At 39.5% G+C, this 27,111-nt stretch overlaps 1 protein-coding gene across 3 annotated transcripts in view; it reads right to left on the bottom strand.

Moving 5' to 3' along the window:
* unc5db (unc-5 netrin receptor Db) overlaps positions 1 to 27,111 on the bottom strand; it is a 174,843-nt gene that overhangs the window by 18,197 nt on the left and 129,535 nt on the right. For all 3 annotated transcript variants that reach the window (XM_049764214.2, XM_049764213.2, XM_049764215.2), the window contains 2 exons: positions 17,273 to 17,357; positions 8,023 to 8,194 (listed from right to left, as the gene is read on the bottom strand). In XM_049764214.2, coding sequence (XP_049620171.1) covers positions 8,023 to 8,194; positions 17,273 to 17,357 — 257 coding nt within the window. The remainder of the gene's footprint in view (positions 1 to 8,022; positions 8,195 to 17,272; positions 17,358 to 27,111) is intronic.

Below are 27,111 nucleotides of genomic sequence, written 5' to 3'. Positions count from 1 at the left end.
ATAAATTCTTATTATTTTTGTTATTATTATTATTATTGAAACTTGGGGTAAGCAGAAGCTACGTCGGCGGTCGACCAACCCAACAGCAGCGGCATGGACAGCCTCATGGGTAGATCTTCCCCAAGGACACAACACATGACTTGGACAGAGCAAGATTTGAACTGCCAACCCTGAGCCTCTGGTCACTGAGCGACCAGGTCACAGCCACCGCTTGATTACAAAACAAATTGTGCTACATTTGAAATAAACATGTTTGCATACGACTTAGTTTGAACAAACATTACAAACAACACTATGCAATGTTGCACCGATGCCACTGCTATAACAACATGAGAGGTGTCTATTGTTCAAGTGCCAAATTTGACAAATTATTAATTAATGAGTAAAATAAGTCTAAAATGTTACATACGGGTATTAGAAATAAAGGAAAAACCTAAAAAAAACTTCAGATATGAAGAAATAAGTGCATTTTATCCTCCACCATATTGAAACTTGCTTTTGCAAAACTTCCTCAAAACACTTACATTGCTATTTTGTTAAATTCAAAGAAACACATATAACATTAAATATTCATGCCGAGAACTGCACTGATAAATTAAATTCTTTTTCACCACTGGACAAAAACACAACAGAGGTTTAAATCATAAAAAAATAACAATACAATACAATAAAATAAAATAAAAAATCTACGCAGCTGGTGAACAATCTCTGGGGAACAAAAAAATATTCCCTACTATAGTAAAGATGTTGGTACATAGCATAACACAAAATAGTCACCACGAGCAGGATAGTGTTTTATTTATGAGACAGCAGCATTCTAAGCACTTCATTATTTCCAACTGGAGGGAAGAACTTATTCATACCTTGCTTTCCTTCTTATTTCTGTTCAAACATTAGAACACATCCAGAATTTGTTTTCATGTGTGGGAAGCAAATAAATATCTGGCATCACGAGGTAACAAATATCCTGAACCAGACTGGATTTGAAATAATAATGGAAACTATTTACTCTTCAAATTAATAGGAAATCACATTAAAGAAACAAGGCTTGATTTTTGTATCTTCATAGAGCAATTTTGCTATTCAATTACTGAGTAGTTGATTACTAATTTTGAGGAGCAATTTGTTGCAGGTTAGTACTTGAAAAAAGGGTTTTATTAAACAAAAAAAATACAACTATATAATGGGGTGGTTGAATGTAGGGATGCAGATATAAAATATTTTGAGTATCCCACGGTTCATCTTACTTTATAAACAACCAATTGCTTTCCTTTTTTAATTTAATCACTTTTTATTTCTTAAAGAGGAAGTCAACCCCCAAAAAATGTTAACAATAATATGCTGTTGTCTGTGTCTCCACTACGTAGTATAACCACGGCATTCTGAGTAATATTACGTTTATGGAATATGAGGTCCACATCCACTCGTTTTTGTGCATCTCAGGGGGCAGCCATTGCTGTTGGCTGAAAATTACATCACAGGCAGATTTTGTCCGTTCAATACATGTTCCACAAACAAAACAAATCAGAACGTTGTGTTTTGACTGCACAGAAGAAAGACAATTTGTGGTTTGATTTCCTATTTAAATTCACATTGTGCACAATAGCAAACTTTATTGTCTAGAAACATTTTCAGTCTGGCAATTTCAAACAAATATAAAGTTACCGTAATTTTCGGACTATAAGTCGCACCGGAGTATAAGTCGCACCAGCCATAAAATGCAAAATACAGTGAAAAAAACATATACATATAAGTCGCACCGAAGTATAAGTCGCACTTTTGGGGCAAATTTATTTGTCAAAATCCAACACCAAGAACAGACATGAACCAGCAACAACAGGCTAAACGATACGGTATGCTAACGTGACATATACACAAACGAGGAGCTGAGAACGGGCCTGAGTAACATTCAGAGTTATTCAAATAAGTATTACATAAATAACACGTTTATCAATCCATCTGTGTCACTCCAATTCATTAAATCCATCGATCGTCCTTTATGTAAACAATGCCGCGGATCCGCCACATATGCGCCGCTGACGTCGGACTCGTAAGTTGCATTTCTAATTATTCCACAGACCCATATAACGATATGTAAAGTATATTTCAAATAACTATCATGTAACAACAATATTATCAAACCATCTGTGTCACTCCTAATCATTAAATCCATCAGTCAAATTCCTCGTCCTTTATGTCAACAACGCCGCGTGCGCGCCGCACAGATCTAGTATACAACTATATTGTAGCGTTAGCAAAGTACCAGGAAACACGTGGGTTTGGTAAACGGCTCTTTATTTAACAAAACAAGAGTTCAACGAGCCAACAACTACTGAACTGTAACGATAAAAACATATACAAGTTGCTACATGAAATAAAATATATCAAATAACTATAACATAAATATGTTTTTCAAACCTTGTGTCACTCCAAATCATTAAATCCTTCAAACGTGGGGCCCTTCGTCATCTTCGTCATCCCGTGATAGAATCCTTTGTTCTTATGTAAACAACCGCCGCGCTGCTGACATCACTTGCAGGTCAAATGATAGTAATCCCTTGCTACATCGCGGTTCGTTTATCACGGTTTAACTACATCACGGATTTTTGTCGCTCCTGAGTATAAGTCGCCCCCCACCCAAACTATGAAAAAAACTGCGACTTATAGTCGGAAAATTACGGTAGATAAACTCTGAATTTCTTGTATCAAAAACAAGGCATTAAATTACAACAAGACTTTAACTGCTTTTCGGTAACTTCACTTGAGGAGCTTGCATTTTATCATGCAACATAAAATTATGTCGTTTCAGGGTGGCTTATTTATTAGCATTAACCAGCTAACTAGGAGTAAGACAAATATCCTTAATACGACTACAAGTGTTGTAAATGTTCAAACAAAAATGAGGACACCTCAAGCAGAATCAGATAACAATAATAATAATAATAATGATAGATTTGATTTATAATGCACTTTACATTTCAAGGCATATCTCAAATGTATAGATATAGAAATGATAAGTACTGCACATTGACTTTGATTAATGTGATCACCAATTTAAGCTGTGTTTATCTGGTCCATTTTGTCTAGATAATTGCCTTCAAAATTAAATGTAAGCACTTTATCTGGTTCCTATTCTGAAATTCACACTTTTTTTCAATTCAAGAAAACGCGATCCTAAATACAGAAATTCACCCTTTGTCAAAATGAGGGCCTGGCCGATAAATTGAATCGACCGATTCTGGCCCTTCAAGGATTGGCCAATTGGCTGATTGTTTTTATCTTCATGTACTCACACCATTTACAGCAGTTGTACACAATTAACATCTGTTGCAATATTTATTAGACATTGGTTAGCTATGCATATTGGGCACAATGACCATCAACACTTTATACGTACATCAAGGTAGGTTGTGGCAGTATGTCGCGTTATATGCTTCAGTTTGGCACAAATACGCATATATATTTGAACATTATTTGGCAGCTCTGCGCTTGCCAGATGAACATCTTCTTTTCTGCATTTTCAAGTGCTTTTTTCGAGCTTTGAAACATTTTGTGTATTTTAAACTCAACTGTCCTCCACATCCTCCAAAATCTCACCATCAGACATTTATAGGACCCAGTGTGGGCCTATACAATCCATGAAAGATGTGTGAATACATAACTTAATAGGTGCAGTGAGAACAAATATTGTGGTTTAGACTGATGCCTGAGGAGAATTATTTTTTCTGCTCATAAAAATGATGAGGAGCGTTGAGCCATCCATTCACTGTGTTAGTAGCAGCCACATGCACAACAACAAACCTCTTCTACTCACTCTGACCTCCAAAGTTGTACTTTTTATAAGTGACTATTTTGTCATTTGCTTGATATCATTATGTTTTCCCATATACAAAATGACACAGACAGTTGTATTATTATTACTATAACACATAAAACCATACCCAACAAATGATGTACCCCTGCAAGACGCGTTTGGACATTAATCTTATGACTAAACCTAAAAACGTCTGGTACAAAACAACAGAAAAAGCAGCAAAATACTGAAAGGAGTTGTATTCTTACTATTGTATGCCAATCTGGTTGCTGTGTAAAGGGCCATCACAACATCAAGGCTAGATGTGGTAAGACATTTATGTACCTTATGTGGATGCATGAAAGAGCTCTTAAACAATCAATATAGCCTCCACTTCTGTGTTCAGAAAATAATATTTGCAGCAAGAACAGACAATGGAGAAAGCACCCTATCACTAAATAACAAGCTCTTTTAAGTGCTGACAACCACCACAAAAGCCTGGGGCAAACCTGTGGTATTCATTATTCTGACCCGTGTGTGGCTTGCTAAAACATTTTGCCCAATTTACATATACATTCCAGTATGACTGACTTTTTCTTCTCATTATTTTTACTCCATTCCAAAGTTGACATCATCTTGATGGTTACAGCTAAAAACACAATAGTTCAAAGTGACAGAGAGTTTGCCCATTATTGCTTTGGAATGAAATGCTACAAGACTTTCATCCATTTTCTGTACCGCTTGTCGCCACGGGGGTCACAGGCATGCTGGAGCCTATCCCAGCAGTCATCGGGCAGTAGGCGGGGGACACCCTAAACCGGTTGCCAGCCAATCGCAGGGCACACAGAGACGAACAACCATCAACACTTGCGCTCACACCTAATGGCAATTTGGAGTGCTCAATCAGCCTACCACGCATGCCTTGGGATGTGGGAGAAAACCGGAGTGCCCGCAGGCAGGGGAGTACATGCAAACTCCATACACGGAGGGCCGGAGGTGAAAGTGAACCCACACCCTCCAAACTGTGAGGCGGACCTGCTAACCAGTGCTTCACCGAGCCACCCTGCTACAAGACTTATCTGAGAAAAATAAAAAACACAACTTTGACAGAGAGTGCAAAACATTCTGACATTGTAGGGATAAAACACCTACAAGAATGCAATATGAACCCAAGGCAAAGTTATTTTTGAAAATATTAGAGCGATGCTGAGAAGAAAAGTAAATTATCAGCAGTTGAACAGATTGCTTGTTCCTTGTGTTGATATATTGCAGGAAAGCAGAAAAATGCTGGAAGCATAGAAACACCCCCGTGCTTTTCCACCTGATTTGCTAACGTCTAAATTCATTGTGCAGGATCTTTCCTGATCCACTAATCAATATTTTCCTTGTCTAACAGCCCCTTATGCCCTCTATTGCAATTCTCTTACAATTCACCTCACTGACTGACAGCAGCTATGCCTCTTCCTGCCTATTACCGACTATAATTGTTTCTTTATTTTACTCCTGCTACGACATTACCTTCATGAGGCCTGATGTCACCCTGCGGACACAGAGAACATAAGGCAGGATCAATCGGCTCTCATGTAGAGCTTGCACATAATTTACCTGTCACATGACCAGCTGCTGCTTTTATTGCATACAGCTCATAGTAAAGATTCCAAAAGATCTTGGAGCCTATGACAACCGATAGTGAAATTGATTCGCAGGGGACATATACTGTAGACCAGGGGTGTCAAAGTCATTTTTTTCGCGGGCCACATTGTAGTCATAGCTTCTTTCGGAGGGCCATTATGACTGTCAACCCAAATAAATGTCTGAGCACCTCATATTATATACAGTAAAAGCTACAAAATAAACTGACAAATAACTCGTTCTCAAATCAGATGAGTAAAAACTGGTCAAATATTTTAAAAAATTATTAAAAGTGAAGACAATTTGCAATTCAAGTCATGACACACGAATTTGATGCACAATTTGTCTTTGCGGGCAACATAAAATGATGTGGCAGGCCGTATCTGGCCCCCGGGCCTTGAGTTTGACACCTGTGCTGTAGACCAACCCTTCACACATGGACAATTTATAGTCTTCTATAAATAGAAAATACAGGATTTTCAATGTCAGCGGAAGCTGCGCAAGCATGGGGAAAACATGCTCCCAACTCCACATGGCAAGGCTGAGGCTTGAGTTCAAATCAAACCCTAATCCTCAGAACTGTTAGACGGACACCGTGACATTTACACTAATTAGTATCGTCAATGAAATTAATTACAATTCATCAAATTATCCCTTCACACTTGTGCTTTACTTAAAACGTCCCCTGATAGGTTAATGTAGGTTTTTACAATGCTACAGTTTCTTTTTTAAGGCGATTAAGTTGACTTTTTCTGCGTTGAACTAAAATTGATACAATATTTGGATAACTTGTATTCACCAGTGTCCTATAAAGGATTATTTACAACTTTAGACATTCCACTGAGGCGGCTCGGTGGCGCACTGGGTAGCACGTCCGCCTCACAGTTAGGAGGGTGCGGGTTCGATTCCACCTCCGGCCCTCCCTGTGTGGAGTTTGCATGTTCTCCCCGGGCCCGCGTGGGTTTTCTCCGGGCACTCCGGTTTCCTCCCACATTCCAAAAACATGCTTGGTAGGCCGATTGAAGACTACAAATTGTCCCTAGGTGTGAGTGTGAGTGCGATTGGTTGTCTGTCTCTGTGTGCCCTGCGATTGGCTGGCAACCGGTTCAGGGTGTCCCCCGCCTACTGCCCGATGACGGCTGGGATAGGCTCCAGCACGCCCGCGACCCCCGTGGGGACTAAGCGGTTCAGAAAATGGATGGATGGATGGACATTCCACTGTTCATGCGGACTGGGTGTAGAACAAGTGAGAGGCAGTTCTATACATTTGTATTACTTATGGACAGACGAAGGCTGGATGGACTCAGATGACCTGACTCAGGCGGCCTTTATTAACGCTGTAGGGGTATTTATTGTTGTGAAAGATTTCAAAATTGTGTTGGATGATGCTCAATATTTTCACCCCCGCTAGTCAATAGCTCGGCAATTGTATTTCTATAACGTTGGGGATGTTGCCTTCGACTGCTCATTCAAAGACATCCGTGCCCCAAATAACAGCTGGCTCCTCAGGTCTGACCTAAACTCCAGGTGATAAAAAAAGATGTAGGCTTTGTACGATGAGCAACATGTTTGGCACATTTTTTAAATCTACTGCTTGAGTTTTTGTGTGGGTCTTGGCTGTATACTTTCAAGAAACTTTTAAAATATGCCTACAGCTGCCGGAGTTATTTACCATCGTTGCATGGGCGGCAAAAACAGATGGACTTCATTGTCTGAAATAAACCCAAACAGTTATCATTATGGTTGAGAGGTTTGAAAACATCAGCAGCTGTTGCTTAATTTGTTTTTATTTCTTTTTAGAAGAAATTCTTGGTTCTCAGGAAAGTTGCACAGTGATATGGCTATGAGAGGACAAGGTCATGTAGTAAATTACTGTTGAAACCCGTACGTCAGCGATCTTGTGCATTTACGTTATCTGCATGTGTCATGTGGATCGGATCCAATAGAATAAGTGGATCTCTCGAGGCAGACAAAAAAAAAAAAGCCATATTGGCTCAGAATTTATTGAAAGACTTCCCTATCGATTTTTTTGTTTAACAGTAACAAATCAAGATAAAAAAAAAAATCACGCTGGAATCAGCCTTTTATTTAAATTCACTTACGTATTCAAACGCCCTAACGTATATTGCGGTCATATTTACGAGGGGCCTGCGAGATCACAGATTTTTTTTAAATTACCGTTGCTCTTCTCTTTTCTGTTCTTCAAAATTGGCTCATAAAAAAAATATTGATTTCACCCAAAGATCTTTTTTTCCACATATTGAAGTGTTATTACATTTGTTACTCTCTTTTGTTCTTACTGCTTATTAATATCCATTGGTCTTGCTGTCAATATATTATGTGCTTAAATTTGTTTGTATTGTATTGTGTGTTTAACAACCTTAAAAATGTAAGTTTTTAGAGTGTATTCGACGACGCAGATTTCTCCTGTTGTGGGTGTGGTTTTGAAAGTAAACCACGCGCGATGGAGGCTGGGGATTACTGCAGTGCTGCTAGTGACATTTCTTCTGCTAAACAAAGAATGGGACCAATGTGGAGAAAAGACAATTGAAGAAGCACAAAATGTTATTCGACAGTTGTGTGCCTGCAGGTCTTACCTCCCATTTACTGCCCTGGGTTCTCCTCTTGAGATGGATGTTCCAGTTCTCAGAGTCTACCTCGGCACAGTGAGCCACGGTCATGGCTACTGGGCAAGATAGGTCCAGGCCAGGAGGACCATACATCACCTCTGGGCTCAGGGGGATCTCACACACTTCCAGTGTATTGACACTAAACACAGTATGACAAAGTGGGTCAGTGTGTGTGATAACTGAAAAACAAGATGCACAAGCAAAGTGTTTAATTGCCCAAACAGAGACTTGACATTTGTGTTTCTGTCTTTCACTGTCGCAACTAGATTTATTCAATGAAGGACTGACTCAACATAGATTGGGACATTTTTATATATACAGCGACTCAAGATAACCATACACAGTACACTAGGACCGTTGAAGTAAATGCTGTTCCTAATTGTAATTAAAAAAAAAATCACTGTCCGTGCTAAACTGAAATCATGGATGACAAGTTGACATGTTAAAAGGCTCTCAATCTGTTGAGATGCAGGCTTAACAGATTAATGTGTACAGTACTTGAATAAGAAGTTGTCCAACCCCTAATTAAGCATTTGCAACAATCGCTGATGATGTCTTTCACATCGAATTTTGGCCCACTGTACTCCACAAAATTGTTTCAACCACAAGTCTGGATTTTGAATGGGCCATTGCAACCTCAATTTTAGTTTGTTAGAACCAGTCAGAGGCAGTGTTGGGTTGATATCTTGCTGCATAAGACAAGACCCCTTGACTTGAGGGCACAAAATGATGGCCAGACAAATGCGTGCGTGATTCCAAGGTAGACAGTCAAATTCATTTTTTTCAATAACCAGGAAATCTGAAAGGAATCAGGCTTGTGTGCGGCAAGTGAAATTGACCTGAACAGACAATGAACTCTGTTGATCACAGTTAAAGCAGCTTTTTTTCATTTAATGAATGTTGGAGGACATTATTTTTTTACATATACTAGATAGTTCCTTTCCTGGCGGCTTGGTGGTTCACTAGTTAGCACGTCTGCTTCACAGTTAGGAGGGTACTGGTTCGATTCCACCTCCGACCCTCGCTGTGTGAAGTTTGCATGTTCTCCCCGTGCCCGCGTGGGTTTTCTCCTGGCACTCCGGTTTCCTCCCACATCCCATAAACATGCTTGGTAGGCCGATTGAGCACTCCAAATTGCCCCTAGGTGTGAGTGCGGATGGTTGTTTGTTTCTGTGTGCCCTGCGATTGGCTGGCAACCGGTTCAGGGTGTCCCCTGCCTACTGCCCGATGACTGCTGGGATAGGCTCCAGCACGCCCGCGACCCCCGTGGGGACAAGCGGTATAGAACATGGATGTATGGATCGTTCCTTTCCTTTAATTCATCATGAAAGTGGATTTTAGAATGCAGCCCGAGTGCTATGCAATTCTTGCAATTTTATTTATTGTATGAAAATATATGATTCCTAAAATTTGTGTTTTATTTTTTAGAGACCAGTATTTAACACCCCCTCTGCATGTTAACACACTCAAAAAGCACTAATGAAAGGAGATTTTGCAAATAGGTGGGTTGCAAAGAACATATGCCTTCAGGCTTGAGTCCTTGCAAGCGTGAATGTTTGCTCTGTGGTGGTTAAGGCTGCATAGCCAAGTTGCTGGATCTTTTTTTTCCCAAACCCAGGTGAAAAGATCATGGTGATTTGCTGGTGAGTTGGAGTGTGTTCATTAAAAGAGGCTTAGAACAAACAGTGCCAGTCAGTCTGGGAACATAGTCTGGATTTAAGAAGAAACAGCACTTGTAATAAAAACAAAGAGGATGTGGTGCTTCGGTCTACAGTGTAGTTTAAAAACATTTAAAACACTTTAATAATGCTTAAAACACTGGAATAAATTGTGGTCTGATAAAGTAAGGCTAAATTCCAATTTTTTTGTGTGTTTCTCTTTATCCTGCTAGCATTGATGAAGTCAGGCAGAGAATCACTTCCACAGTGGACAGCGTGAACTGTGTCACAGGCGGTTCGCATATTGAACATTTGTGAAATCGGCCTCTTATTAAACTTATGATGTCCAGCACCTTAACTATTAAATTTTATTAAGCTAGACTAAGTTGTTTTCAAGATAATTGATTTTAAAGTGATGAAAAAAAAACTAGGACATCCTGTTGTTTAGCATTTCAATACTAAATGAATACAAATTTCTGCTCAAATGAAAACTGAATTTCACACCTGGTTGACGCGCGCGCACGCACACACACACGCACACACACACACACACACACGCACACACGCACACACGCACACACACAGGCATACACACACGCATACACACACGCATACACACACGCATACACACACGCATACACGCATACACACACACACGCACACACACACACACACACACACACACACACACACACACACACACACACACACACACACACACACACACACAAAACTGAGCAAGTTTAAGTGTGAGTGCACTCAACCACCAACATGTCTTGTCCAACATCTTGTAACCCTGATCACAGATATCCACTTGTTCTCCCATTTCCTACGTTAGTATATTAATTTTTAGTTTAGCGATACTTGCATGAATTCAGACAGCTAATTCAGTTTCTCTGTGCGCCTTCCTTCAGACCTTTCTACACACTGCCACCTCATAATCCTCTATAATTTCTCTTTCCCAATACAGTATTTTTTGCCATTTATGTCAACAGCAGCTCTTGACTATAATAGACTCCACGATTCAACAGCCAACATTGTTGAGCCTTTGGTTATAGCTAATTTCACATTTTAAATGTTAACGTCACTTATAGTTTGTGTTCTACGTTTGTGTAATTGAAGTTACGCCTTTCTATTCTTGTATAAATGTGTGCTTACACAAACTGTATACACCCCCGACCTCATTAGCAGGTAACTATTTATCTAGCTATCTTTTCCAACCGAATAGGACACATTTTACATTTATTTTTTATTTTATAGTAAAAGTGTAAGATTAGGATAAATTCTGGATTACTTTACAATATGAGAATGAATACAGCATTTGTGTACCTATTTAAGTGTCCAGTGAGTGTATAATAGATATAAATATGCATATTAAGAATTTTACTTGTACATTTCGGGCACATTCTCTTTGAACAGAATGATTACCGTAAATTTCGGACTATAAACCGCAATTTTTTTCTCAAATTTTGAACCGTGCGGCTTATAGTCCGGTGCAGCTTATATAGGATTTTTTTACGTGATTTTTGTGATGACTTGATCACTTTTATACACTCGTCAAAAGGCTGTGGACCGCTGTTAGGCGGAGGGATATGTGACACAGTCACTGGGGAGAAAAGTGGTGTTAATCGCATGTCCATCCTCAAGGTAAATAGTGCCGTATAATTCTCACAAAGAAGAGACACAACGAGATCAAGACGGACATTACTGAAAGGACGCTTTTATACACAAACCGTCATTAAGGGGAACAAAAGAAATGTATATTATACCGCTTTTAAGTTAAAGGCAGTCGATTTGGCCCATTGTTGAGGACATCCTGTTGCGTCACACTTTTCTTTCTTTAGTTCCCAGTCACGTCTACTCTGGAGCTATACGTCGAGCTCGCTAGTTTAAAGTAACTTAGTGCTTCGTGCATGAATAAAATTAGCATGATCAGATCTTCATCATGGAAAATGCTAAAAGAAATGCATAAAAGCAACGACGAAAGAGAGACTGAGAAAGTGTGTGGCGAAGGATATCTAATGCTATCCCAATCGGACACTGAGGAGGAAGACTTCAATGGTTTCAGTGCACAGGAGTATGATGAAGATTGCTCTTTTTTTATTTTTACTGGTATGTTTTTTTAACCAGTCCTATTAGTGCTGTGCTACCGTGTTGCTGCTGTGTTACCTCCGCGGCTCAGTGACTTTTACTGGTATGTTTTTTTTTTTTTTTTATCCAGCTCTATTAGTGCTGTGTTACTTCAGTGTTGCTGCAGTATTACTGCCGCGTGACAGGCAGTGTTTGGAAAGAAATGTTATGTTATGTTATTAAAACTTTAAAAAGGCTTTCTCTGTACTGTCTTTTTTTGTAAATAACTCGCGTGCACACTTACGTGTTGCTGCGGTACTCCTGCTGTGTCACAGGCAGTGTTTAGAAAGATATTTTAAACTATGTTATTAAAACTTTAAAAAGGCTTTCTGTGTACTGTCTTTCTTTGTAAATAACTCGTGTGCACGTGCAGCTTTTAGTCCGGTGCGGCTTATATAAGAAAAAAAACCCCTAAAATATCTCAGAAATTTAGCTGGTGTGGCTTATAGTCCGAAAATTACGGTAAATGTGCTGCGGCCAGGGGGAAAAGGCATTTCAGTTGTGTAATTGACAGTGTTTTGTGTTTACTATGCATTTCAGTTGTGTATGAACAAAAAAAGTACTTGTTTATGAGAGCATTTCAATACTGTGTATACAATTGTATGTGTGAGTAAGGGAGTTGTCCACGATCCCTCGTTGAACAGGTGTAAGCCCCTACATAGCCCTGCTTCTTTTGTTTTTGCTTGGTTTCTATTTATACATACATTTCAGTTACCATTTAAATTAATATATTGCATTTATTTGCCTATTAGTCTTTGTGTTGGCTGCTAAAGGTTGGATCCTTATTTAGTTAGTTTTCACCTTGAAGTTATCGGTTGGTTTGTTTCATAATTCCTCATGAGTTTTTCCTTTTCTGAAGTGATTAGTGGAGCACTTGCAAGGAGGTGCGTGTGCCCATGTTAGTGCATCATCACCCTTTGGAGTCTACCAAGTGGCAACCACAAGACGGTAGGTTGACTTGCAATATGTAACTACTAAAGACGTTGTGATGAAGCGTGACTTGCAGAACAACACATATCTAATGGATTCCTATCATCCATCCATCCATCCATTTTCTGAACCGCTTAGTCCCCACGGGGGTCGCGGGCGTGCTGGAGCCTATCCCAGCCGTCATCGGGCAGTAGGCGGGGGACACCCTGAACTGGTTGCCAGCCAATCGCAGGGCACACAGAGACAGACAACCAATCGCACTCACACTCACACCTAGGGACAATTTGGAGTCTTCAATCAGCCTACCAAGCATGTTTTTGGAATGTGGGAGGAAGCCGGAGTGCCCGGAGAAAACCCACGCGGGCCCGGGGAGAACATGCAAACTCCACACAGGGAGGGCCGGAGGTGGAATCGAACCCGCACCCTCCTAACTGTGAGGCGGACGTGCTACCCAGTGCGCCACCGAGCCGCCCGGATTCCTATCAGTAAAATCAAATATGTAAATGTTGTTAAGAATGTAAATATTAATGAGAATCATTTTTTCCAAATTAATTTTCACCATTTAATCAATGTCAATAGTTTAAGCCCCCACCATTTAAGGTCTATTTAGGAAGAAACTGTCAGGTAGTCTGTTTTTTGGTCCTGATGATTTAATGATGATTATTAATTATGATTTAAGAAGAAACAGGCAGGTAGAGTTTCTATCAGTTTTTTGGCTTTCGTACAGTATAGAAGTGAAAAATCTGTGAGAGAATATTTCAGTAGTGTGCATGAGAGTACTTGACTACTCTGTGTAAAATCATTTCACAAGTGTACGATAGCATTTCAGTTCCTTGTGTGTGTATGTGAGTGTAAAATGTAATCATGAATTATGTCCCTGACAACCCCTCATAAGAATACCTGCCCCTTAAGTAGCTTGCTTGCTGCAGTCCACTTGTAACAGTGCCCGAAGCTTGCTGTCTCTTTTATCAATTCCATTTGTAATCATGATGAAGGGCTCTATAAGGCTGCATCTTGAGCCCTTAGATGAGCTGCATTATTGAAAGTGACTAGTGACTCACACTCCAGGGACCTGGGAGGCATGTAAAGAGGCGGATTCTGTCGGAAGAGGACACAGCAGCCTAAATAAATATACACATTAGCAGACTCCATTAGCCTCACTTAAAATTACGTGCAGTCCTCCCACCTGTTTTTCCTCTTTGCTTTGGTCTATTTTTTAAGATGAGAGCATCTTGCTACGAACAACGGGTAGAGGGGAAGCTTTGCTTTGTCATTGCTTTGTCACGTCATTCCAAACCTTTTAACGAGACACTTAGAAATGAAAGTATCACAACAGTAAGGTTAATTATTTTATTTCTGCTGCCAATTGAAAATAATGGGATTAGCATTGAAAGAATGAGATACCATGCTTTCTTTCTGCCTATTTTTGTTGTTGCACGTTTGACACTTCACATCATCAAACACAGTGAAATATTAGTCATAGGCAACATAAATCAAGACGAAATGCAGCTAGTTTCTTATTAAAAATTGTAGAGCAAAAAATCCACAGGTGCATGGCCTTTTTTGAAAAGTGATTGCGCGGTCACACCTCATCACTGGCTGAGCCACTCTGAGCAGCAACAACAGAAATCAAGCGCTTTCTACATCTGCCAATTTGTCGTTCACATTTCTATGGGCATATTTTTGGCCACTCTTTCCTGTAAAATTGCTTTAATTCAGCATTGTTCCTGTAATGTAAAGCAAGTAAAGCCTACATTTTTATGTGTGCGACCATGATAGTTTAAATCAGATGCTGAATTAACTATCACTCATAAAACTGATTAGTCTGTCCATTTACAAACCGCCGGTCTGGTAAACAGCCTTGTCAAACCAACGGACTGGAGCACATCTGATTCTAGACCAGGCATGGCCAAAATTTGGCTTGCCAAAGTTGTTTAAACCATCGTATTTTCACGACCATATAAGTAAGGTGCACATAAATGTGAACTCTGCTTGGCCCATCAGTCAAAAGGTTTGCCCACTCTGTTCTAGACATATATTTGAGTTGAAATCTTTATTGTATCAGAACATATCGAAACAAAAATACACAACTGAGAGCACTATACGCTAAATAAATGCTGTAAAAAACACACTCACAGAGACCACTTTCCTCCTCTGAAGCTCTTTTCTGGCCTGAACAAAGCAGTTTCTGTCTCAGTAGTTTGAAAGATTTATCGTACAATACAATGCATTCATAAAACCTTGGCTGCAAGGGAAGTATGTCTGACCTAAGCAAAACTGCACCTTCAAAAGGTTTAGAACATCCTTTGAAAGGTTTTGAGAATACATCTTGAAAATAAGCCTTAATAGGAATCTGTCTATGTGGAGAAGTCAGTTAGGCAGAGATAGGAGCTGGACACAGAAGTGAAGCAATTCTCTGTCGGGTTGGCGTGCTCAAATGTCGACAGTGATTGACAGACGGTCAGATGAAAAGCACAACAGACCACAGGGAGGGCTCCACTAAACATTTTTCCACTCACATAGTGACAGGAAAAATAAGCGCGTATAAAACGTGTCCAGGGCTGAAACATATTGTGCATTCAGTGTCCAGAATATTTTGTGTTTCAGACGGAAGAGAGAGAGAGAGAACTGATACTTTACGCTGCCAGAATACAAGACAAGACCATACTTTAGTCCTTCATGTATCATATATTTTAACAACACCGCCTACAGGGAAATTGCTGCACAAATGAGTTATTTCAACACAGACTGTTGACAACCCCTGAGAGCTGTTATTCTTCATGTTAATTAAGAGAGAACTGAGCAAATCTTTCCAACGTTACAGAAAGAGATTTGTCAATCAGTCATTGTGAAGATGACTTCAACCTATTCCCACTTAACGGTCACCTTGGTCATTTCAGTGTATTGATACAAGTCTCTTTAGTCTGGGTCTTCAAATGGAACACTGAATAAACAAATCAGAATAAACGGGAAGCCCACGTGACTCACGCCAGGGAAGAGTGTACAACCCCCCAAGGAAGAGATGCTCAGTCTATCCAAGGGTCATTACGAAGCTGTGATCAGAATACATAACACGTGTACTGCCAAGATGAAGGGCCTCAGGGGATGGCGGGGCCTTCTTTTCTGCCGTGCTTGTCCGTCAGAACAGTGCACTCGATTCATCATGACATTCATCATCGTTTAAACACGCTTTCAAGGTCAAGTGTCACACAGTGTCTTGATACTGTATTTTGTGGAGTACATAACTACATATTGACTCTCAGCTGACTGGATGGGATAAGAATGAGACTGAGACTGAATGAGGGTTGAAGGTTTGATTTGCCTTTTGCTTGTTAGCGGGGTAAATGAAAGACTCTATTGACAAGTTTCTCAACAGCAGCCGGGACATCAACGAGTAAAGCGGCAACTGAGAGGCTTCGTCAAAAAAGCACACACATTCACACCTCTATAGGGAACAAGAGAGGGAAGGTGGGGTGCTTGCTGGGTCCATCTGTCATGCAGTCACGCAGCCAATGTAATGTGAGGATGGCCGAGGGGAAGGTCATATATTTTTGCCCTCTGTTTACCGAATAGAATATAGGTAGGTATTGTATGTTGGTATTATATGTTGGCCATGTAACTTTGCTGTATATGTTCATAGTTTCATAATGAATAAAATTTTACTTGAAGAGGCAATTCTGTTCAAATGCTGTTATTGTACCCTGCTAAACCAAACGCCAATATTTTATATTATGTACTGTATGTTCGTGTCTATATTTTATTTGTGATGTGTATGCACAAAATCATGGTTTAAAACTGAGATTTCTACATGGGGTGAAAAGAGCAGACATTAACGAAGGAATAAAATAGTGTGAGTCTGCTTTTGCACAATAACCTTAAGAAATTAAATTTCTACCCTCAGGAGTCAATTAGCTTCAAAACATGTTAATCTGTCATATGAGCGAAAACAAAAAGTTTAACAAAATCACATTGTGTGAAGAATCGCCATTTACAGTTTTTAGTAAGCGTGGCATGATCCTAGTTTTTGTGAAAACACATCACATATAGTACGCACGTATATACGTTTTAATTTTTAACATTACTGCCACCAATAAAACTACAGTTGTGTGCATTGTTCACTCATGTTTCATTGACTTTCAAAACCTTAGTGAATTCCCTAATTAGTGATTACAAGATGAGCGGCAAACATTCTGGTATTGTTAAACTGGCACAAAGCATTTGCGACTTGGCCCATTAGGATAATGAGATGGGCCATGGACTCTAAGTATTAAATCAGCCACTCTCTTTGTTGCCAACTTTTCATCTCTGTCAGCATCTGACACGTTATCAGAACAAGACTGCAAATTGTTAAAAAGTCAGAATAAAGCCAATAAGTAATAGGATTGAGATAGTGGTGAACAGGTATGAAGATGAAAATCTAGGGAAGATACTGTAGACGACACAATAGAGAGACTATGTTGAACAAACAGATGTTGGAAATTATATTTGGTTGGCCTCACCTTGCTTCTCCCAAACTGATCACCATGTACATTTCCCACGACATATTTTCAGCCACGGCTCCATGTGGCACCAGCAGGCTGACTCCTGGAAAAGATGCAATGTGTCAAAAGCCACAACTCCACCAGCTTGTCAATGTAGCACAACATAAACCTTGCATGATAATATTTTAGAAGTATCCAGGGATATGAAAGAATAACATTAACAGTCAATTTAAAAAGATAGTGAATCTTTATATGTAGTAAGTGGGTAAAGCTGGATGTGATCATGAAACACAAAATGAACATACCTTTGTTGACTGAGAAACACAACTGTTTTAAAATGTGCATATCATTGCATTTGACACAAAAACTTTGCCTGGGAATATTTGATGGGGGGGTTGGTTCATCTTACTTTTTAAAACAAATGGTCAAGCACCTCAGTAGTACATCAGTGTGTATACATAGGATGATCTATCCACTGCTCAAATGAGCTGAGGTCAGAACTGTTTTAATTTTCCACTGTCCAGAATTGTCATTGGTTGCAAAATCTCATTTCAATAGCTCTTTGCATTATAATTGTGTTCAATAATGACAAGCTTTCTTTTTCCATGTCTGCTATGGTTGCAATATGTGTCGCTTTATTCCCGTATTCCCTGACCTTAAGTGTGTAATCTTTCATCATTCTAACTCTGTTAACAATCCAGACTCCAGAATCGGGATTTTCTCTAACCTTCCCATATTCCCTGACATTAAGTGTGTAATCTTTCATTATTCTAACTCTGTTAACAATCCAGAGTTCAGCATCTGGACTAATCTCTGACCACAGCATAATGATGGATGGATGGATAGATAGATAGATAGATAGATAGATAGATAGATAGATAGATAGATAGATAGATAGATAGACAGACAGACAGACAGACAGACAGACAGACAGACAGACAGACAGACAGACAGACAGACAGACAGACAGACAGACAGACAGACAGACAGACAGACAGACAGACAGACAGACAGAGAGAGAGAGAGAGAGAGAGAGAGAGGTAGTTAGGTGGATCGATCGAGTATCGGATATCGATACTGTAGCGCTCCCCAGGGAAATTCTGTTTTCCAGCAGCATTCAGTCATCATCTTCAGGTTGTAGTACAGGGATAGGCAACCGGTGGCCTGTGGACTGCATGTAGCCCACATTCACACTCAAAGTGGTCCCGACGTAAACTTTCAATTTCTGGAGGAATTGCGTGTGCCTCAGCCTCCACACAGTACAAATATGTAGTAAAGTTGAAGATGTAAAATCAAATACATGTCAAGGTCTCAGCTTTCACACAATAACACCAGTCACCACTAGATGGCCTGTATGACTTACTACAGAGATTCCACTGGACCACCATTAAAGAGGAAGAAGGTAAGGTTATGATAAAAATCGCAGTGAAGGGAGAGGTGACGCAATACCGGAAAGCAGCCCAAAGATAAACCGTGAAGTTTATTATTTTTACAATCATGTCATAGGGAAGATTAAACGAATTATGATTGACTACAAGTACTTCACTTTGGCCTTGGATGAAAGTACAGATGTGGCTGATGTCAGCCAGGTGCTTAAATTCATTAGCACCATTAAAAGTAGGTTTGAAGTGCACAAGGGGCTACTCAAATTGGTGTCTATTTACAATACCACAAAGGATATGGACATATTCAATACCGTTTGTAGCATTTCAAGTGCACAAACACAAGCTATCTGCTATTGTTACTGATGGTTCGTTCACCTGCAAATTCTGAAGGTTAAAGTCAAAGTCTCTTTTATTGTTGAATTCTTCACATGTACCAGACATACAAAGGAATCGAAAGTACATTCCTTTCCTCACTACAGGAACCCCTCTGCAGCAGGAGAATAAACTGTTCCCATGTTATAAATTTGGTGACTAAAGTAACACATTTTATCCGAGGAAATGCATAGCAGGGTTCACTTGACGGTGGGGCACTAGTTAGCACGTCCGCCTTACAGTTAAGAGGGTGCGGGTTCAATTCCACCTCCAGCCCACCCTGTGTGGAGTTTGCATGTTCTCCCCGTGCCCGCGTGTGTTTTCTCCGGACACTCTGGTTTCCCCGCACATTCCCAAACCATGCTTGGTAGGTTGATTGAGCACTCCAAATTGCCCCTAGGTGTGAGTGCGGATGGTTGTTTTTTCTGTGTGCCCTTCGATTGGCTGGCAATCAGTGGGTGTACCCCAACTACTGCTCGATGACTGCTTATATAGGCTCCAGCTTGCCCACGATTCCCGTGGGGACAAGCGGTACGGAAAATGGATGGATGGATAATAATAATAATCTAATAAATGTTTTTAAAGCGCCTTCCTCTGCACTCAAGGACACCGTACAATTTTGAGTTTAATGAACGAACAACAAAAATTGGGATCAGAGCAATATGAGCCCATTTATACAAGGACACTCGGGGTGAAAACGCCAAAATATCCTATCGAGGGTGCCTTTTGTTTAGACGGTAACGGTGATTTGGGGGATTGAATAGGCAAAAAATTTAAACCACCTTCTGGAGTGGAAAAGTTAAAAACGGGTGCAAGATACTTGCGCTGGTATGTCATTAGCGCAATATCCTTTGTGAATAAGATGTTAAGAAGGAGCAAACTGCGGGTACAAATGAAGAGCAATTAAAAATGCTTTAAGTAGCTGCAAGTCATTCTTTTTGGATTTGGCCCTCAGTGACTTGAAAATGCAAATTCTTGCATTTGATTTTGGTTTGCTGTTCAGCAGTTCTGTGTAATCTTTCAATGTTAACTGAAAAATCATGTATGATATAGTACTGCGCTATAGTAAAAAGTCACGGTAAATGGTTATTTTTTTTACTTTTATCCTTTTGGTGTTAAAATGAATATTTTGTATATGATTTTGAGCATGAAGACATTAGTTCGGTTGAAACACAAACATATGTACATGCACATATTTTGGTATTTTTTAAGATGGCATTTATTTTCTTAGGAAGTATGCGGAGCTCACAAAAAATTGTGAACCATTCCTTCCTTTAAGATGCCCATCCTTGTTCTTGTCAGTGAATATGTTGCAGACCCAGAGCATGCTGACGATGAAGGGTGGTGACAGGACTCATGATTGACCTGTACGCTCCTCTTGGGAATGCGACTGTGGTCGTTCTCTGACATGCTCCAATTCATGAAATGTGACCTTCTGGCAATAAGAATAGCAGAATAAGAGAGGAGCCAGATGAGGTGGCTCGGGCATCTCATCAGGATGCCTCCTGGACGCCTCCCTGGGGAGGTGTTCCGGGCATGTCCCACCGGTAGGAGACCCCGGGGACGACCCAGGACGCGCTGGAGGGACTATGTCTCTCAGCAGGCCTGGGAACGCCTTGGGATCCCCCGCGATGAGCTGGATGAAGTGGCTGGGGAGATCTAAGTCTGGGAGTCCCTCCTGAAGCTGCTGCCCCCGCGACCCGACCCCGGATAGGCGGAAGAAGATGGATGGATGGATGGATGGATGGATGGATGGATGGATGGATGGATGGATGGATGGATGGATGGATGGATGGATGGATGGATGGATGGATGGATGGATGGATGGATGGATGGATGGATGGATAAGATGTTTGGCACATTACAATGGTGCAATATGCAAAGTTGTGCTGCTACATCAAATCTGTGCAGTATTTAAAAGTGTAATAGGTGACCAAATTGTATAAAGGATGTCTGTAATGAAGCATTTACAACAGAGAAATACTAAATGCCAACGCACGTTTCCCAACTATGATAGCTTTTTTATTTTCAGTGTATTCAAAATCACTACAAAGGATGCACTAAAGGCACAATCATTTGAGGTAATTAGGATGACCCTACCATTGATTTTGGGGTGCAAGTTTTGAAAAGCAATATTCATTCCTTCCACTAAAATGCAAAATATCAGAGCTTGTACTTCGACTGTGATGTCTTTTGTCTCAGATCTTTAGTCTGTTTGAGAGGAGTACTGTAATAGAAGTAACTCATAACCCACAGAGACTCAAATAAGGATAAACACGTATTAAAGACAGTCTGATGAAAACATGTCTGGCAGAAATTTAGCTGCAAATATTGTCTGTCTGACATGATGTGTAAACAATTTATTAATTTTGATCCTTCATGAGAGTAGTCCCGTCATGCAACAACTCAGTAATTGACGACAGGAATAACATTGTGCAAAAAAGCCATGCTATTGGAAAAACTATCAATACTGATAAAAATAAACGACATTATAGCACTAAATTACAAATTACTTCGAGTGAAGCATATTAACCTAAAGGAAAGTTAAGTTACAAAACTCATCACATAAAGTTAAATTATAATAAGCAATACAGTCATGTAAGAAGTTGAAGTGTAAGAATCCAAAAATAGTTATGATTTTGTCAAACCTGACAATGCGAGTTGCTCATCTTATAGAAATGTCTCATTAGTGATGTTTTTTTTTTAGTGATTTGTATTAAGGCATAAGAATTACAGATCCCAGTTTTTTTTGCATCTTTCTAATTGTATGATTTGCAATTCCAAACTGATCTTAAAAATTCCTCAGATTGTGGATTGATGTGAAACAATAGCTACATTTACGTAGACCCATTTATTTGGATTAAAATCCTGATTTGTACACACCCCGTTTGGAATATTCTGACCCGATTAAGCCCATTCCAAATGAGAGGGATGGTTTCGGTCCATTGATGATTCGATAAGCGTGCATGAAAATGCGAATTCTGAAACGTCAGAACAAACCATCACCGTGCATTTCTGTGACGTCAGTATACTTATATATTTATATATATTATATATATTATATACTTATATATACAGTATATTTCTGTTATGCCCGGAAGCTAGTAGAAACAGAGCGAGGAAAAAAACATGGCAGGCGCAAGAGCTTCTTTACATAGCAGCTCCATTGGTGTTAATTTGGCATAACAGCGCAAACAGGAAAACTACGTTGAATAATACTAACATTTAAAGTAGAAATATACGGAGCGATGTTTTGTGTGACACATGAACACACATGTTCTAATCAGATCGATATTTTTAGTGTAGTACATGAAAACAGTACATCCGATCATTATTTCAATACAAACTCTGATCCCATTGAAAACATTTTGAGGAACATTTTATTCGGGCTTCCTGTGTGGAGTTTGAGACTGGTGCTCCACATTATATTGGTAAAAAATGCACCTCTTAATAAATGTATATTACAATAATACTATACACAGTCATCTTGTTTGCCTTTGGATCTTAATTGTGCAGTCTACTAGATACACAAATTCCCCACATACACTTGTGAAGACTTTGTCAAAATGTGGAAGCTGTTATTACCACAAACACCAAGACCAACCCTACTTTTTTTCCCCCAGTACCTATGGGCATTATGGCAAGGTGTCCTAATACTTGTTTTTCCGTATAGCGTTTATAATTTTTGCTATTTCAAAAAAAAAAAAAAAAAAAAAGGTAAAATAATCTTTACAAATGAAAAGAGTGCCGCTTCGTTGTGTCTATACTGTTAGAGTGCTCAAAAAGCTTCAATTTATTGTTGGTTCATATGGCTTGCTAGCCAGTAAAAGGGATAGTGGTCTGCAAGTAGGCTGAGTGAGTGCTGCACTTGACATTAGCGACTCCTCCACTCAAACCACTCTGCTTGAAAGGCCATTGAGAAAAGTTAATTCCACCTGCCCTTTTCCCACGTGTCAATGATTCAGACAAGCATTGCAAAAGAACACCGCAAGTTGCATGAATGCACAGTTGCCGTCCCAGATTGGACGCAAACACTTGGCAATAATTTTTGTGAGTTGTTCTGTTGTACTGTTATATTATGTTACTATATGTTCCGTAAAAGGGCTTTGTTGCAGCAACAGCCATTGTGAAAGCAATTGCATTGTTGCATCGTATTGTAAAATTCTTTACAATCAACATGAAAGAAATTCAGTCAGCTTTTTTTCCCCACGGTTGAAAATGGACCTAGATTTTATAAATTTAGAGTATTTCTTTTCCAAACATGTCTGCGCAAAGTGGATGAACAGGCCTCCAAACAAATGTTGCTGTTTCATTTCCATTTGTGCCAAAATCTTGAGATTGCAGCACTGATCAAGACACAAACTATCAAGAAAAGTGTTGCATGTTGTTAATGTTGTTCTTAGCAGGGGCCGACAGACAAAGATTTTTTTTAGGTAGATGCCGATTCACATGTTTGGCAAAAAAAATCTGATAATCAATTTATCCTTGAAATAACTAACACAAATTATAATAAATAAAATAACTTCGTTTTTGGTCCGTTACGTAATGTTTTTAAAACAATAACATTATGAATTACAAGCAGTACATTTGAGTGTTTTACATTACTTTGAACTTTAGACTTTAATAAAATACATTTTTAAATATAAAAATGCCCCAAAAAAGCAACAACTGAGGAATTTAATGTTAAATTTTAGCTGTACAGTTTATAAGCAACATAAACACTATTTATGCATGATGCCCTTTAACTTTCCATTACATTCCTTTGACTTCATTATTTTCTGTGGCATGAAATGAGACCATTCTCAAATGTCAAAATATGTTACTTTTGACAGAGTTACATTTTAAATATACAGTGGAGCCCTGCATACTTATGGTTCTGTATCACGGATATGCAGATTGTATTTTTTTCATTGTTTTTCAATACTTTTTTTTACATTTTTTTGTTTCTCCATTTCACATCATTTTTGGTGGAAATCATATTGAATGTTCATTAGTGTTTTTTTGAAGAATAATTTTGGCTTAAAAAATATTTTATTTTTCAATGCATTTCAATTATGCAGATTTTTGCTATTTGCAGCCAGGGCCCCCTTTCTTACAAATAGCGAGGATCCACAACATGACGTGCAGAGTTCAACTGAAAATTTAGCTATTTTTGTTCTTCTTTGCTTCTAAAGTTTCCCAACAAAGCTTCCTGTAAGTGTGTGTCCACAGTCACGAAAACTTTCTACTGTTTCAAGCATGCCTTAAATGTCATGACGTCTTAGAATGGCAACAACCCAAATGTACACTGTAAAACTCTCAATCGGCAATCTGAGTTGGGAAACATTAAATTGTAATCTATGCTCTTCTCTTGAGGTGGCATAGTTCGGTGGTATAGTGGTCATCTCCCAACCCAGAGGTTGGGGTTCAAGCCATTGAGAAGATGTCAATATTTCTCCTGATGCTGCATCATCAGTAGGTGAATGAGATGTCAGCGTGACACGTGAAATAAATGTAGGTATGAAGGTCAACTTGCTCTAAATATCTTTATGATATTATTACAGTTACTGAGTCGTGTAACGAGTTACATTTTCAGGGCAAAAAACACAGCATTAATCATTGATTTTAACCAGGATAATCAGACCATTACATCAATTGTATATTTGCTAAGTTAAAGATAATAAACAGGCATGCTTTCCTCCCTAAAGACATCATGTAGCAAATTTGAAAGCATTGCCCTCCATAACGCTTTTCCGAGCAATTATAAATATTTCTAAACAGTAATTGGCATCTTACATCATGGCTGAGAAGTCATTGTTTGTGAGACCAATCAGCGTTAAGTTTTCATGAAATAAAATTTAAAGAATATTCAAATTTAGCTGAAACAAACCTAAGAAAAAGCGGCAAAAAAATGCGAGGAAACAAGAGTCATTATTTTTTGGGGAAACGTAATGATTTCTGTGGCATCAATTACACTATGTAAAACGGTGGTCAGCGGTCATTGTGACTGGCTATGAGGTAGCAAAATGCAAATCCGTCTGCCACTGAGCAGAGGACATCTGATGGAGGTACACTTTAAGCTTATGTGTATCACAGATAAATGCAGTGATTTTTCTTTGGAGAAGAGACAAATGTTGAATGATTTTCTCACACATGGCAAGTTGCTAAGCATGGTTAGTGTTGCAGATTACAAATCCCATTTTTGTAAGTCATCTGTTGCAGCAGATGGATAGCCTTTTCCTGAATTCATCATTGCAAAACTATTATTTTATGTTAAAGATGAGCTGAAAAATCCGAACTGTGGTGTATTTTTTTTCATTCAAACAGAGTTTGATTCAAGGCTTGATGTGTGGTGGACTTCTGAACCCCTTTCAGCCTCTTGCAAACATGCTCCACACTACATTCAGGCCACTTCACAAAAAAATAACAAAAGCCTTTTTGTCATTAATTTCCTATGAAACAAAAAGCTCGAGACAGCTCAACACTATAGGTAGTTTTAGATTTAGTTTTCTGTGTCCATGCCCGAGGATGCTGTATGGGAGAACAGGACGGCGCCTTGACTGAAACTGATGTTAGGAAACTGAGGTGGACATCAGCGACAACAATAAAATGTGAGAAAGTAGAACAGGATTAATTACCCCATGGTATTTGGAAATGAGTCAACGGTGGAGCAGGCTCACCACAGCACGGTCATCCACCTGAGTCATCTGGGTGGAAGCTAATCACAGCTAGCTACTGGAAGAGCTTGTTTGTGAACGGGCGGAGAGGTTCCAGCCAGCATACTATACCAAGATAGGTGAAAGCCGACCTGTGTTCGCACACGGTATGTAATGTAACATACCTGTGACTGCTGACTGTTTGCCCAAATCATGTCAGATGCCAAACCGGGCCCGATCAGTGATGCCCCCTTAAAAAAGTGACAAACCGGTGATAAACACTACCGTAATTTTCAGACTAAAAGTCGCTCCAGAATATAGGTCCCATTAGCCATAAAATGCACAATAATGTGAGAAAAAACGTATATAAATAAGTCACTCCGGAGCATAAGTCGCATTTTGGGGGAAAATTTATTCGACAAAATCCAACACCAAGAACAGACATGAACGAGCAACAACAGGCTAAACGATAGGTATGCTAACGTGACATAAACACAAACGAAGAGCTGAGAACGGGCCTGATGTAACATTCAGAGTTATTAAAAAAAATTATTACATAAATAACAGGTTTATAAAACCATCTGTGTCACTCCAATTAATTAAATCCATCGATCATCCTTTGTCAACAATGGGTGCGCGCCGCTGACGGCGCTTGCACTTCAAAATGTTCCACAGGCCCATATAACGATATATAAATTAGATATCAAATAACTATTATATAAGCAATAATATTATCAAACCATCTGTGCACGCTAAATCATTAAATCCATTGATCAAATTCCTCGTCCTTTGTCAACAACGCCGTACGTGCGCCCTGACGTAAGCCTCGTCGTTATTCCACAGATCTAGTATATAACTATATTGTAGCATTAACAAAGTACAAGGAAAGATGTGGGTTTGTTAAACGGCTCTTTATTTAACAAAACAAACTTCGAGGCGTGTGGCAGCGTGGACTTCCAGCCACGGAGGTGGAAGAGAGATCCATAGAATAGGACTGGGCGTGCGTAAAAGCCATGACTGAGCCCCATCCACCATCCCCGGACAGCCACCCGGCCGAGCGCCGGCCCCCGACTTCTATCCACGGAGGTGAAAGAGAGCTCCGTAGAGTAGGACCGGACGTGCGTAAAAGCCATAATAGTTTTTCAAACCTTCTGTATCACTCCAAACCCTTAAATTCTTCCAACTCTTCGTCTTCCGTGTCACTCAGAAACAAAGCCGCTAATGATGCTGGTAGTACGTGGTGCCCTTCGTCATTTTCGTCATCCCGTGATCAATCTTTGTCCTTTTTGTAAACAACCGCCGCGCCACACCGCGTCGCGCTGCTGACGTCACTTGAAATTCAAATTACAGTAATCCCTTGCTACATCGCGGTTCGTTTATCGCGGTTTAACTTTTTTTTTTTTTTTTTACATTTTTGAAAAAAACACACATATAAGTCGCTCCTTATTATAAGTCGCCCCCCCCC

Source organism: Syngnathus scovelli, chromosome 3 (assembly GCF_024217435.2).
Source record: "Syngnathus scovelli strain Florida chromosome 3, RoL_Ssco_1.2, whole genome shotgun sequence".
Classification (NCBI taxonomy): Eukaryota; Metazoa; Chordata; class Actinopteri; order Syngnathiformes; family Syngnathidae; genus Syngnathus; species Syngnathus scovelli.
This window is presented reverse-complemented; position numbering and strand designations above follow the sequence as displayed.